At 49.9% G+C, this 15,093-nt stretch overlaps 1 protein-coding gene across 1 annotated transcript in view; it reads left to right on the top strand.

Annotated features, from left to right (window-relative positions):
* The window catches only part of Taok3 (TAO kinase 3), a 155,332-nt gene that overhangs the window by 133,448 nt on the left and 6,791 nt on the right, over positions 1 to 15,093 (top strand). Inside the window, exons 18-20 of the mRNA XM_076922572.1 lie at positions 2,366 to 2,569; positions 10,648 to 10,887; positions 12,723 to 12,935. Coding sequence (XP_076778687.1) covers positions 2,366 to 2,569; positions 10,648 to 10,887; positions 12,723 to 12,935 — 657 coding nt within the window. The remainder of the gene's footprint in view (positions 1 to 2,365; positions 2,570 to 10,647; positions 10,888 to 12,722; positions 12,936 to 15,093) is intronic.

Raw genomic sequence — 15,093 nt, forward strand, 5'->3', positions numbered from 1 at the left:
TAGAAGATTCCAGAATGTTTGATTGAAGAGCACAGATGGACTCAGGAGAGTCTCCAGGGGAAGCATTCTGTCATCTTCGAGCTTAGCTTTGCTCATTCTCTTCCCAGTATTGACCGGGGACTCTCCTGGACTCCTGCATTCTTTCCTTCTCATAAGGTTTAGGACTCCTTATCTGCGAACTTCCTAGGCATATTAAGTTTAATAAAATGTGGTCTTGGGCATTCCCTAGCAAGGTCATCCTCTGGAGCTCACGAGCTGATTGGGGGATGACACAGGGCCTAAGGAGGAACCTGGGAGTTGGTGGGTGGGGCATCCAGGGCCATCTCTGCCTTGCCCAGGTAAGAAACTGCAGCAGCTGATCCATGCTGGCAGAAGGCCAAGGATCTCTGGCTCTCTAAGTTCTGGGAACCAGCGAGTCAAGAATAACAGCCCAGTAAAGAAAAAGTTTCCTTTCTCCTCAGGTGTTTCCTTTGTGACTGGTAGGATATTGCTAGATCTTGGAGATCGCTTTGATTTTTTTTTTTTTTTTCAATAGGAAAATTTGCAGTTTCCTCAACTCCCAACCCCTTCTCCTTTATAAACTGCACGGGCTTGCTCCTGCTCTGCAGCCCATCCTTCAGAAGCATGGCTGCCATCTTGGGCATTTAAAACACCAAGACCTTGAGGGTCATCAGATACCTTTAGAAGATTCTCCACAAAACACCCACCTCAGAGACCTGTTCCACTTCCAGCCCAGACCCCCGGGTTAGCTTTGGGTCATCATGTTCAGAAAACATAGACGGTTTGGACGTTTTCTTGGAGAAAAGCAGGCCCAGAGCCCACTGAGGTGGCCTCAGCCACTTGCTGAGTAGGAAGTGTTCAGCGTGTATGTTCAGAGCCTCCAGAATCTCACCTATGGACCAATCACAGGAGGATGGAAAGGGGCATTCATAATCCAGGCTTGATTTTAGAGTGGCTCCTTATGGTCATAGCTAAACCTAGACACACAGATTCAAGGCTGAACCTGGGGTGGTGTCATCACATAAGAGATGCATCACCCAACCTCTCTAATTTACAAGCAACTACTGGCTAAAGGCAAAACTAATCTAAACAGTGGTGGTTTGTGATAAACATGAAGAAAATCAGGTGGTTGCAGGTATGTGAGCATTAGCCACACTCGAGCCAAGCTGGTTGACATGAGGATGGGTGAGTGAGTGTACCGGACTCTCTCAGAAGTGCTGTCTTCCCTCCGCAGACCAGCGTCCCAGCTCATCAGTTCTCGCCCCTCTTCACATTGCCCATGTGCTCTGGGAAGTCAGGGGAAAGTTCCTGTGTGTGATTCCCACACCCTCCCACCCCAAGTGAAACATGATTCCCTTTCTCCCCGAATTCAAGTTAGCACCATCTTCAGAGCCCCTTCCCAATTTTGAAACCATCTACTTCTCTTCTTCAGCCTCATTCCTCCCTGGTATAAGCCACTGTGTTCCCTCGCCTTGACCTTCCCAGGAGACTCCCAGCTGCCTCCACAGATAGAGTCCTGCCTCTGTTCTGTTCTGTGCACTGAAGCCAGCATCCGGTTTCCATTAGGACACCCCCACGCATAGATTAGCCATTCCTAGACTGAAGAGCATTGGCAGTCGGGGACGGAGCTCATGGGTAGGCTGCTCGCTTAGCTTGTCTGAGTTCCATCAAGTCCCTGGGTTCAATTCCCAGAACTGAGTAAAAATCCTCTCCCAGTCCAGGTCTGCAAGGCTTCAGTGTCCATTGGCCCGACAACCCTCGTGGCCTGTCACATCTCAAAGGCTGTCAGCTCTTGACCACATCGTTCCTACCGCACGCTAAGAGTTTTCACAGGCTGTTCTCTCCGTCCAGAGCATCAGAATAGCTTTCCTCTTCTCTTCCCTGAGTTACCCCCACCAATCCGCTCAATGTCAGCACAATTGTTACTGAGGTCAGAAGCTTCCCAGTACTCTTTGAGGACTCCGATCTGTCCCTTGAAGGTGGGGCTGGCCGTCATTTCAGTTCGTGTCCATGGATCTTAAGTCCGTTTTTGATTCTGGGTTGCCCAGCCCTTGAGTGTCAAGGTGCCACCATCTCTTGCTCACCTGCCCACCTATTAGTCCTGTGGTCGGGGCTTAGAGTCATTGGTTGATGACCGAATAAATGATTTCTGGGAGTGAGAAGCCAGAGTGAGGCAAACTCAAGCGTCTCTCTCACTTAACACTCAAATGGTCGGGGAGTGAACGGATGGGGGCCGGGCTGTGCACCAAAAGCCTTCCGTGCCAAGATTATACTCGTGGTAGGCGGGCGGGCAACAGACCCTTCCTGTTCCTCAGTGCTGAGCAGTGTGAAAGACCTGGATGTGTTTGTGTTGTCTTGTTCTAAGGAAATGAACGAGGACCACAGCACACCTAAGAAGGAGAAGCAGGAGCGGATATCGAAGCATAAAGAAAACCTGCAGCACACGCAGGCTGAGGAGGAGGCCCAGCTGCTCACTCAACAGAGGCTGTACTACGACAGAAACTGCCGCTTCTTCAAGCGGAAAATAATGATCAAGCGCCATGAGGTGGAACAGCAGAACATTCGGGAGGTATCTGTCACACCAAGGCCTTTCGAGGGGCAGGGTGGGGTCTGTCTCCTCCATCCCTGTGTCCTTAGCCATTAGTGCCAGAATCACGTGTGAAACGTGTCAGAGAAGGACGCTACCTCCAATAAGAGGGCCATCCGCAGCGTAAGGATCAGCCTTAGCAGTTGAAAAGCTGTGTTGTCATGGAGGTGCATGTGTGTCCTGCCATGCAAGGCCGAGCAGGAGCTAGAGCAGAGAGGAAACTTCCACTGCCGGCCTGCTTGTTCTGTGCCTCTTCAGGAAACACTTAAATGGCAGTGCGCTGCTCCACACAGCGTCATGGTTGCCCTGGCATTGGATACCTGCAGAGTGTCTCTGTGCCAGGCCCTGTCTGTGGCAGATATAACTGACTAATGTCAATCTCCTGCCTGAGCGTCAGTGACAGGCCTACAACTAATGTAAGCAGGGAGCTGAGAAGAGGCTTGGAGGAGAAACCAAGGGCAGCCAGGGGTCTGAGTGTGTGGAAGGCAGGCTGAGAAGGAGGGGGCAGGCCGTGGCAGGCCGAAGGCCTCATTTACAATGAGGCCCTCAGACTGGACCCTGGAGGCAGTGCAAGCCGTCTGAGGCTTCCAGGCAGGGAGCGACTTAGCAAATGCTAGCTCTGCTTTGAAGAGCTAAAGCATCAGTGTGAGACCAGGCTGCCCCAATGAGAGGCAAAAAATAGGGAGGGAAGCAGGCAGTCTTCCTCGGTGAATTCTGGCCCAGAGGAGTCCTTAGCACAGAAAGTCGAAGTTAAATCACAAGGGCATTCCTAAAGTCAGCTACTGCTCATTCTTACCAGTTTTCCACAGGGACTTCAAACAGAGGAGTTCACAGTGATTGCTGCTCACAAGACTGAGGCAGGAGCATAAGCTTGAGGCTAGCCTGAGCTACACAGCAAGCCCACGTCTCAAAAATAATGATGCTGGAGCTAGGGAGATAGCTCAGTCCGTGGAATGCTTGCCACACAGGCATGAGGACTGAGTTCAGATCCCAGAACTGAAGTCAAGCTCCAGGGGCACCAGTGTGATCTATTATCCCTGCACTGGGGAGATGGACACAGGAGGATGCTTGGCGCTCACTGCCCATCCAGTCTCGGCTAATCAAGGAGGTCTAGGCTCAGAGAGAGACCCTGTCTAAAAGTATAAAGTGGATAGAGATTGAGGAATTTGACATGTAATGTCAACCTCTGGCTTTTGCACACATGTACACACACATACACACATACACACAGTCATCTTCATCATCACCAATTGTTTTTTTGTTTTGTTTTGTTTTTTTTGGTTTTTGTTTTTTTGTTGTTGTTGTTGTTTTTTTGTTTTTTGTTTTTTTTTTTTTTGTTTTGTTTTTGTTTTTTTGGTTTTTCGAGACAAGGTTTCTCTCTGTAGCCCTGGCTGTCCTGGAACTCACTCTGTAGACCAGGCTGGCCTCGAACTCAGAAATCCGCCTGCCTCTGCCTCCCAAGTGCTGGGATTAAAGGCGTGCGCCACCACCGCCCGGCTACCAATTGTTATAGTAGTAACTACTAGTCTTCCAGTTTGGGAATGAGAAAGACATGGTGACACTCACAGAGATGGAGGATGCACAAGGCATGTCAGTCTGTCAGGAAGGCATTAATAATCTGAGAAGACATGCCACTGAGCCATTGGTAAAAATACTGATGGTTCATAAAAACCCAGTGTTTACGTACAGGAGGGAAGCACCCAACTCAGGCACCACTAACAGAAGAGCAACTGGGCAAGTGTCTCAGAAAACCTTTTGTTTTGTTTTCTGAGACAAGTTCTCCTCACGTGAACCAGCTGACCTGAACTGTCAATCTCCTGCCTCAGCCTCCTGTGTGCTGGGATCACAGGTTGGCTCTTGGTGGAGTTCAAATTAGAAGAAAGAGCAAAGCAAACTGAACTTTGCTGACCACCAACCATTCTAGACCAGCCAGGCTCTGTGTTTGTGTTGTTTAAGATCTGGGAAGGAGAAACTGGTAACTGGTAGACATTTCCTGTTAGGACAGTAACTCAGCAATCAGTAGACAGAGAGAGGGGGAAAGGGAGAAAAAGGAGCCTTGCTTGGAGTGGCACAAGGTTGATTAGAACCTGGGTCCTTAGTGAGGTCAGACTTACCCCAAGGGGATGAGAATGGGTCATAGAAAGGGAAGAGGTGTCCAGACCCTGTGATAGTGTGGGCCCTCTGCTGGGCCTCAGATGACAGACAGACAGACACAATGGAGCTTTTGTATTGATGTGTCAGTGACATGAGGAGGTGGAAGAGGGAAAAGCTGGTACGGTTCATTCTGGGAGGGGTACCAACAGATGTGTGAGAGGCCATGTAGAGAGAAGAGACAAGAAGCAAAGAGACCGAGCCTGGCAAACTGGTGTGGACAACATGGAATGAGCTTCCAGGGGACAGCTGGGCCCCAACTGTGATTATAAACAGCATACATGGGACCTGGCCCATCCATTTGCTACACAGGACCCTGGGTGCCACCTCTGGCACCACATGCACAGGGTATGATGATTCACATGCAATCCCAGCACTTGAGATGTCTGGGCCCAGCCTGAGCTGCAGGAAACCCTGACCTAAGAAATAAAAGAAACAAGAACAGGTCTTGGCAGCCAATGAGATAAGAGATGAGCAGGGAATCAAAATTACTTTCTGATTTGAGACATGGAGACATTTAGGTCAAGCTAGAAACAGAAGCTCCAGGAGAAGTTTTGGTAAGACATTAACTAAGCACTGAATATTCTGGATCTGTCAGAAACCAGAAATGAAATTATAGGAGAAGACACCATGAATAAAGCATGTGTCGTGCAAGCACCTGAGGACCCTAGTTCAGGTCCCCAGTGCCCACACAAAGCTGAACTGAGTGGACGCATGTCTAAATCCCAATGCTTCTATGACTCAGACAGCAGGAAGGAAGATAGAGACAGGAGAACCTGCCCTCCACATACATGTGTTTCATGGTGTGCTCGCTCATTCACACACACACACATACACACACATGCACACGGGTGCTATGTACATATATACATTTTAAATAAAAATAAAAAGGCCAAGAGCTCATTAGAAATATTTTTTTATCTGATAGTTACTGTTATTCCAATAGCATATATTTATGGAAATTTTGTAGCCAAGAGGTCAGTTATAATCAATATAAGTTCTAGAAAGTAGCTACTGTACAAAATGATTTAAAAAAAAAAAAACAAAAAAAACCTATACTCATCAAGATTTGTCAGTGGTTAAGATCATTTACTGCTCTTGCAATGGACCCAGGTTCAGTTCCAAGCACTCAACCAAGCAAGTAAGCCTGAGTGGGCAACATGCCTGTCTTTAATGTGACAGACACTCTCATCCCAGCTAAGATGCTATCTTCTCTCAAAGCACAAGAGGAAGGCTGGGGTGAGGTAATGCAGAAATCCCAGATACCCCTAAACTATTACTCACTGTGAAACATGGGGAGCACAGGTCTGTTCTCCACAACCCCACAGGATTCACCCATAGTCACAGGTCCTTAAACGCTGCTCCTCTCAGGAATGTGACTGTCACTAACATCACTACAGAGAACATCCTTGTATGGTTTTAGTGTCTCTGTGTGTGTCTCAGTGGTAGACAGCTCTCCTAGCATGTGTGAAGTCATCGGTTCCATCCCCAACACTGCAGAGAGGTCAGTCAGTAAGCTTTTCCACGCACATGTATTTTCATAGGTATTTCTCAGAAGTGGAACCTCTGGGTCCAAGTTTTAGATATATATCACAAAGGGCCAGCAAAACAGCTCAGGGGGTGAAGGAGCTTGCTGCTAAGCCTGAGGAGCTGACCTCGATCCTTGAAAACCATGGGTCAGAAGGAGAGAGCTGCCTTTCACATATGTACACCCATAAAGTAATACAAATCTAAAAGCAGATAGGCAGATGGATACACAGATACCACTAAGTCGTCCTCCTAGGCTTCTGACGTTCCACCAGCGAGCCTAACTTCCTTCATCCCTGCCTAAGCTGATGGGAATCCTTTTAAGCTCATGAGGCAGATGTAAAAAGAACATCAGTGTCTAGCTGAGCCCTCTCAACCCCACCCAAGAACCAGAATTAAGAAATCGGTAAATATTCAACCCAACAGCAGCCTCTGTGAAGTTTGAACCAAGTCAGGTGTGGGTGACACACACCTGTGATCCTAGCACTTGGAAGGCTGAGGCAGGAGAATCATGAGTTGGGAGGCCAGCCTGGGCAACTACTAATCAAGACGCTGTCTCAAAATACCACTTGAAAAGGGCTGGAGATTTAGCTTAGTGGGAGAGCCCCTGCCTGGCAGAAAAGGACCTGGCTGCCTGTTTGTCTCCCTCCCTCTTCCCCTCCCCCTCCCCTCCCCTTCTCCTCTCCTCCCCTCCCCTCCCCTCCCCCTCCCCCATCCCTCCTGCAGTGCATGTGTAGCTCTAGTGCATTGGCAGGCAGGGTCACCAATGCCACCAGCTCTGGGTCGGCTCATTTTGGTGATTTTATACATGCCACAGACAGACATTCATGACTCTAACCTGTAATGTGTCATCAATGTCTAGAACATTCTAAAACAGACTGGAAAAATAAAATACAGGAACACACACTACACTAGGACATCTTTTCACAGAAATGTTGCAAACCAGAGTTTCAGCTTCCACTCAACTTCACGCAAGTTGTCTGTGATCTGAGACCTTCAGTTCCCCAGTGCCTCATGGTTACGTATGAAAGTCTGTACAGGAGGCAGCAGTTAGAAACCAGCCGGGCAGCATAGCAAGAGTCCCACATGAAGCAAAAGCTTTGCATGTCACTGTGCAGGCATGGCACTGGACTCAGGATACGACAGCAATGAGATGGTTCCCCTCAGCCTGAGCTGTTACAGGGAGCTGGTCATCTTAGATCTCAGCAGCTCAGACACAGCAGTCACTGTAAAGGGAACAGTCTAGAACTTGCAACCCAAAGCCAGGTTCTGCTGTCAGACTTTCTAAATCATGTGTAAAACCCAAGTCTAAGACACTCTATGCCAGCTATCCACATCTGAGTATAGAAAAACAGGAATGTACTGTTACTTTCTGAAGCATTTCTGGGGGAGGGCCTGTCATTTCATCTTCACAAGCATTGTTTGTGCTGGGTGATGAGGTCCTGCGTTTATGCCTGAAGAATCCAAAGTGTGCTTTAGGGGCCTTGCCTGTATAGGAAGCTTGCCAGAGCCATGAGCAGCGAGTCACCAGAAGAAGCAAACTGCTTCTCACCAGAGCAGTGCTCAGATGGCCACCAAGCAAGCCACTGAGAAGCTGGCTGTAAATAACTCAAAACCCAGAGCAGCCCAATGCAGGTTTCCCTCAGAGCCCAGAACATCCACTTAAGGTGCTTGCTAGCTTTGAGTTTTAGCCCCTGAGCTTGAATTGGGCTCCTGGAGTTAGTGTAGAGCTGTGAGGCCCAGCAATGGGGCTCAGGACACAGTGGCCATGGAAGAGGGACTGTCACCGAGCTTTGCTCTGCACACTCTAAGTTCATGTTTGACCACCTACTCTGTGACCATCTTTGACCCCGGTTCAGGGGATTTGACAGCCTCTTCTGGCCTCTTCCAGCACTAGTGTGGTGCATTTTGGATACAGTGCAGGCAAAATACTCATAGACATAAAAAACTTAAAAATTGTTTTAAAAGAAGACATTTGGTGGCCCTTGTAAAGAGCAAATGTAAAACAATGGAGCGAAAAGCTGAGGCGCTGGAGAAGGAGGCCCTGGCAGAACTCAGTTTCCAGAACTGAAATAGTTAAATTATGTTTACACTGTGGCTCTCCAGCTGCATCCCTTGTGCCTAAGCTAGCACCACACACACACACACCGCATATACAATGATGCTTGCTGAGCGAATAAATGAACACTCCCTGGCGGTGCCAGAAGCTATGGGTGGAGGGCCAGTATACCTAAGACGCTTCCAACCACCCATTGTATTTGTTTATATAGTGCTTTTAACCACAGAGCTGTGTCTCCAGCCCCAACTAAGTCTTCTCCTTCAAAGCACAGTGAGTGGCCCCTGGGTGGCACCACAGGAAAGTGGCCCTTCCCACAGAGCAGGTGGTGAAACAAAGAACTCATAACCACTTATGATGACATTCCTGTGAACTCGAACATGTCATGTCTTCTCCCCTCACAGATGCTGAGAGAGAGGTGGGGCACCCAGGTGTTGTCCTGCCCAGCCCCAAGCTTCCCCTCCCCTGACCTAATCACCCCTCTCCTAAAACTCCATTGTACACACCCTTTCTGGAACAACCTCTTTCCAGCCCTGCTTTTTCTATTCTAAATTTGTACAGAGCCCATTTCCCAGTATGGGTAAAGACTGTCCTGCTTGCGTGTTTGTGTTTGCTAGAATGTATTTGGGCCGTCGTAGTCCAAACCAGGAGTGCTACTGTAGAAATACAGGAACAGGGCCAGTAACACTCAATAGCAGCTGACACAGCCAGCTGTCTATGCCTTTAATCCCAGAACTCAGGAGGCAGAGGCAGGCAGATTTCTGTGAGTCTGGGCCCGGCCTGGTCTACAATGCAAGTTCCAGGCCAGCCTAGGCTGCCTAGTGAAACTCTCAGGAAGAGAAAAAAAACAAAACTCAATAGTACTTAATACAGCTGGACATAGAGATGGGCTGAGAAAGACTTGGCTACAAAATACTTGCTGCATCTCTCTCTCTCTCTCTCTCTCTCTCTCTCTCTCTCTCTCTCTCTCTCTCTCTCTCTCTCTCCTGTCTTCTCTCTCTTCTCTCTCTCTCTTCTCTCTTTCTCTCTCCCTCTTCTCTCTTCTTTCTCTCTTCCTTTCCATTCCTCTCTCTCCCCCTCCCCTTCCCCTTCTCCCTTTTCTCTCTTTCCCTCTCTTCTGAAGTCTAGCTTTATCTAAACCCTATCTCTCATAACAGCAGATGACCATCCCGTAGTTCCTGTGTGAGCTGTCATTCCAGCCACCACAGAGACAACTGGCCCTGAGTCTCAGCTCCAAATTCTCAGGAGAGAACATTCATGGGCCCAGCCTAGGCATCTGCTCACACTGAATCCAGTCATCTGTGAGAGCAGCACCTGCTTCAACAAGCGTCTACCTTACGTCACCATTAGAGTGTCCCCACATCCAGGGCCGCAGCCACAGCTTAGCAACCATTGGCATGAATCCAGAGCTCATAGCTTAGATCTTAGCAGCTAGTGCATTAGGAATATCCTCTGGGGGGTGGGGGGATAGTTCAGTGGTCCAAAAAGCCCAGGGCCCAAGGTTCAGTCTCCAGTTTGGAGAGATGAAAATAGCCTCTGGCCAGTGGGTAAAGATGTTTTATGTAACCTTTTGTTTTCCTGCTTCCCTATTCTCCGAGAAAGGAAGTAGGGGGAGCACCAATTGGGCATGAACAGGGCATGAACAGGACTGACAAGAGAGAGGTCTGTGGATGCAGCCGAGTGGCATGTGCTAGGCCCTGGGTTCAATCCCCAATGCCGCAAGAAAAGGGAGGGAGGGAAAAGCACCAAGTAGTTAGATCTAGGAACCATCAGATGAAAGGGGAGTGGTGTCCTCCAGTCTCTCCCAGCATGCCCTAAGCTCTGCTTTTTAAAAATAGATAATTGGCCTACTTCTGTTATGTATGAAAACAGGGTATTTCCCCAGAAAGCTGAAGCAATACAGACATTCTGTGACTTTAATCTAGCTCTAGACACCAGTCACATGACAGAGTCACCTGAAGATGGTTTTAAAATTGAAATTAGGGATCCTATACAATTATAGGAATTTGAGGGTGTGTGTCCTTACCTGACTTTAACGAGCAGCCAGCATGGGTGCCCCTAGCTCAACCACTCCAAAGCCTAGCACATTATCAAAGACCCACAGCCCCTCTACGAGGCAGGAAAACCCAGGTGGGATTAAACCCTTTTCCCAGATATCGCAGTTGTGAGCACTGGGAAGTTCTCACCTTACAGTGAGTGGTAACCTCATCACAGGCCCAAGAGCTCTGATCTCATTAAGTCATGCTGCAAACACCCTCCCTGCACTGGGTTTCTCCCCTTGCCCTCCGCCCACCTCTCTCCACTGATCATTTGTTCCTGGATGCAGGAACTGAATAAAAAGAGGACCCAGAAGGAAATGGAGCACGCCATGCTGATCCGGCATGATGAATCCACCCGAGAGCTGGAGTACAGACAGCTGCACACACTGCAGAAGCTCCGCATGGATCTGATCCGGTTACAGCACCAGACGGAGCTGGAGAACCAGCTGGAGTACAATAAGAGGCGGGAACGGGAGCTGCACCGGAAGCACGTCATGGAGCTTCGGCAACAGCCGAAAAACTTAAAGGTGAGAGGACAGTGACTCGCACAGCACCCAGCACACGGCCTGCATCCCACACACAGTGTATATGTATCACTCCCGATATCAGACTTTGCAGGTGTGGAGGCCAGGGCTCCTGTGGGCTTTGAAACCCGCTAAGCTGCAGGGTTCTCAGCCCTTCCTGTATGTTGCCCACCTGAGCCATTGGTCACCCACCCTCTTTGAAGGCAGTGAGGTGGGGATGGAGAGATGGCTGCTCTTCCAGAGAACCTGGGTTTGATTCCCAGCACCCACATGGCAGCTCACAACCATCTGTAACTCTAGTCCCAGGCGATCTGATGCCCTTTTCTGGCCTCCAAGGGCACCAGGCACATGTGGTATGTAGACATACGTGCAGGCAAAACACCCATGTATGTAAAATAAAAACTAAAAAAAAAAAAATTAAGCAAGGATCTGGGGAAACGCTTGAGCAAAACTCTTCCACTGTCAGAAAACACAGACATTTACAATTCATAACAGTGGCAAAATTACAATTATGAAGTAGCGATGAAAATAATGTTATGGTTGGGGGTCACCTCAACATGAGGAACTGTATTCAACGGTCACAGCATCAGGAAGGTTGAGAACCACTGCTCTAGAACCTAAGTTTAAAAACAAAAAAGTCGGGCTGGGTCTCATGGTGTACACATATGGATAGGTAGACAGGTATGCTCAAGGCCGGCTGGTCTACACAGTGAGTTCCGTGTCAGCTAGAGATACACAGCAAAACCCTGTGTCACAAAAAGAAAAAAAATGGTGTCTCTACCCTGCCCACCTCTGCCCTCCATGTGCATATACACAGTGTTCCCTGAGAAAGTGGGCAAAGAACTGTCCGTGGTCCTAGCCCCAGTGTGTGAGAAACCCGCCATGGAAACAGCTGTCTTCGAGGATGAGGCACTGGCTACTGCACCACCTTCAGAGCTAGTGGGATCCCACATAGCTCACTCGTGACATCTGCCATGGGCCTCGGAATTGGGACTGGCTCTCCAGGTTGCACTGGGGATTCATGGAGGGGGGACCCTTTGGCCCTTGCAGCCTCTAGGTAATCCTTGCCTGACATCGGGTGGCAAGTTCCATGTCCTCAGTCACTAGAGTGTGTCGGGAAGACAGGCCAGTGCTGGTGCGGGCACAGATGCAGGCCACCCTCAGTCACATTGTCCCTTCAAGGCAAACCCTGGGCTCATACATGACCCCTGCCACTAGAAACCCTGAGTGTTCACCAAGAGGACAGCCGAGTGGGCTGTGCCCTCCACATACCCCTCCTACTTGCCAGCGTGCAAAAGTGATGTCACATTGAAGGGAGGCAGTGACCCACAGTCATTCCCTCTTTCAGTGTCTGTGGGAGGGGCTTGGATGTGAGACCCTGCTCAGTGCTCATCTCTGTTGCTGTCTCAGGGAGACACTGTGAGACAGGGAGGCGGGAGAGGGGATAGCGTACATGGCTGTGTGCACACGTGCCCAGAGAAAGGGGAGAAATGACAAACAGCAGGAGCCATTAGAGCCTGGAGGAAAGCTGGGAGACGGTCGCCACCCCTTTACCAAGCTGCATGGTAGTCCACAGCCTGCTTATACGACGGCATCATTCCCCATTAGAATCCATCAGTTTCCTAAAGCTCTCTGTCAAGTTGAAATCACTCCATCCGTGCCACGTAAAAGACAGAGCACTGGTAGTTCCCTGCAACCTGCGCCATTCCTGCCCCTTCTGGTTGATGGCTGTTGCCTCTGTGTCCTGTGCTTGACTGTGTCGTATAACCGGGGACTTCATGCATACTGACCCAGTTCTCTTTCTCTTTGTCACCCTTTTGTTTTTTTAAATCTGCCAGGCCATGGAAATGCAAATTAAAAAACAGTTTCAGGACACTTGCAAAGTACAGACCAAACAGTACAAAGCACTCAAAAATCACCAGTTGGAAGTCACTCCAAAGAATGAGCACAAAGCAATCTTAAAGACACTGAAGGACGAGCAGACGAGGAAACTGGCCATTTTGGCCGAGCAGTATGAACAGAGTATAAACGAGATGATGGCCTCTCAAGCGGTAAGTGGGTAGGTTTGCCACGGCTGCACAAGTGCAGGGAGAGCAAGAGAACCCAAGACCCAGCCTTCATTCCCACGCACCTCCTGGGATATATTGGTTTAGGATGTATTGCTGGCTTCTTTTCCTGCCCAAGGAACAAAGAAAGGTGACAACGCGGAGTCCAGCCAAGCCCACGTGGATACTCATTGAAACAACGCGTCTTATAACTCGGAGCTGAAGGAGCAGTGCCAGTCCAGCGGGGGCAGGGGAGGCGTGCACAGGGAGGGGGAGATGGGTTGGATACCTTGTGTATGTGTGCATACGGTTACTCCTCAGAGGTTATCGACCACCACCCAACCAATGTCAGGCACGGCCCACTGCCTCTGAGCCCATGGCCAAGTGAGTTGACAGGGAGTGGGAGACAGAGACAGGAGAGAGAGGGGGGGGGCAGACAGACATATTGGCTCAATAAACTCTGGCCAAGCATCCATATGCAGCCCTGCGTTGGGCTCAGAGACAGTGGAACCAGATAGGGTGTTTTATGCTGTGTCAGGGAAATTGGGAAGTCAGATCATTGAGTGGTAGTAACCAAGCACACTAAACACTTCATTCTTGGGGTACCCAAGGCCTTGGAAGGACAAGGGGGAACAGAGAAGCTGGCTTGGGAACACCTAGAGACCTAAAAGGAAGCCATCAAGATGAGGAGAGCATATATACAGGCCTCAGAGCCCAGAGTCCAAGGAGGAGGATTGGGCTGGGAACCGTGGCACACACCTGAGATCCCAGCACTCAGAAGACTGAGGCAGGGGCATTATGACAGCCTAGGCTACTAGTGAGACCCAGTCTCGCAAAGCAAAGGCTGGGGGTGGAGTTCATCAGTAGACCACCTGAAGGAGGACCCCAGCACTGAAAAGGAGGGGGACACAGAAGGAGGGGAGGAAAAGGGAAGAGAGGGTGGAAGGGAAGGGTAGGGAAGAAGGGGGGACCAGAAGCCCCCATGCACCCTTCCTGCCTGATTCCCAGGCTAGCCCCTCCTGGTTCTCTACTGTGTCCTAGGCATCCTAGGATACCAAGGCTGTTGGTAGGTTAGGGAAAGGGTCTGTGAGGTAATTGAGTGGTGTCATGCACAGCGACAGGCCCTGGTGGCCAGTGGTTACTAAATGGAAGCATTAGTCCCACCTGCGCCTATAGTCTGCAAAAACACAGAGGCCCTAAAGGGTCTGAGAACAAATGACCAGCTAAGCAGCTGCTGCAGCCGGGGAGTAATATGAGGGTTGGGGCGGGGGAGGGGGGGGTGGCAGAGCCCTCACAGGAGGAGGTGAGTTGGTATTCCATAATGAGAAGGCTCAGGTGTCTGTTGTGTAGCTGATGTGAGTCCTGGCTTCCAGCACATCATGAGAGGGAGGTGGGAGGCAGGCACGTGGATGTGGGAAGAGTGGGCAGGATTTGAGGGGCGCTTAGTAGGGGCAGCAGAGGGAACTGAGGAGTTGACAGGAGACTGGGAGAGTTGAGGAAAGAGGTGAGTTCAGACGCCCCACACAGGCATTGAATAATGTGGCCGAGGCACTGACCCTGTAGGTGTCTGTGTGGAGAGGTGCAGATACTGAAATCTGAATGTCAGTAGGACACCAGGATTAAAGATGAAAGGTCCCATGGCTTTGTCTTGTTGGGGCAGCTGCAACTTAAGAGTAAGTGAGATCTACCTGGGACAGGAGGCGGGGTTTGAGCAGAGGGCTGGGGACAGGCTCTGGGAGCTGTCCATGTTTGAAGGCTAAGTGGATGAAGATCAAAGAGGACGAGTACCAGCAGATCGGAGGGTAGTGGAGAGAGCAGAGAGCAGGTCACAGACGCCCGGGCGATGGTTCCTGCGGGAGGGTTCAAATGTGTAGGAAGCACGAGTGCAGCAAACCTCAGTGACCTCGCTTTGGACAGTGGCTCCAGCCAGTGCCGTGCATTGCTGGGACTAGATGTCCTTACACTTCAAAGGGCTGGGGCTGCAGCCCGGTTCGAAGTATGGCTGCCTGGCATGCATGAGACCCTGGGTTTGACCCTCCACACGACATAAACTGGCATGGTGCCACCCGCCTGTGAGATGAAACATGAGGATCAGAAGTTCAAGGTCATCCTCAGCCATATAGTAAGTTCAAGGCCAGCCCAGGCTACATGAGACCCTGTCTCA

Source organism: Arvicanthis niloticus, chromosome 24 (assembly GCF_011762505.2).
Source record: "Arvicanthis niloticus isolate mArvNil1 chromosome 24, mArvNil1.pat.X, whole genome shotgun sequence".
NCBI classification, from domain to species: Eukaryota; Metazoa; Chordata; class Mammalia; order Rodentia; family Muridae; genus Arvicanthis; species Arvicanthis niloticus.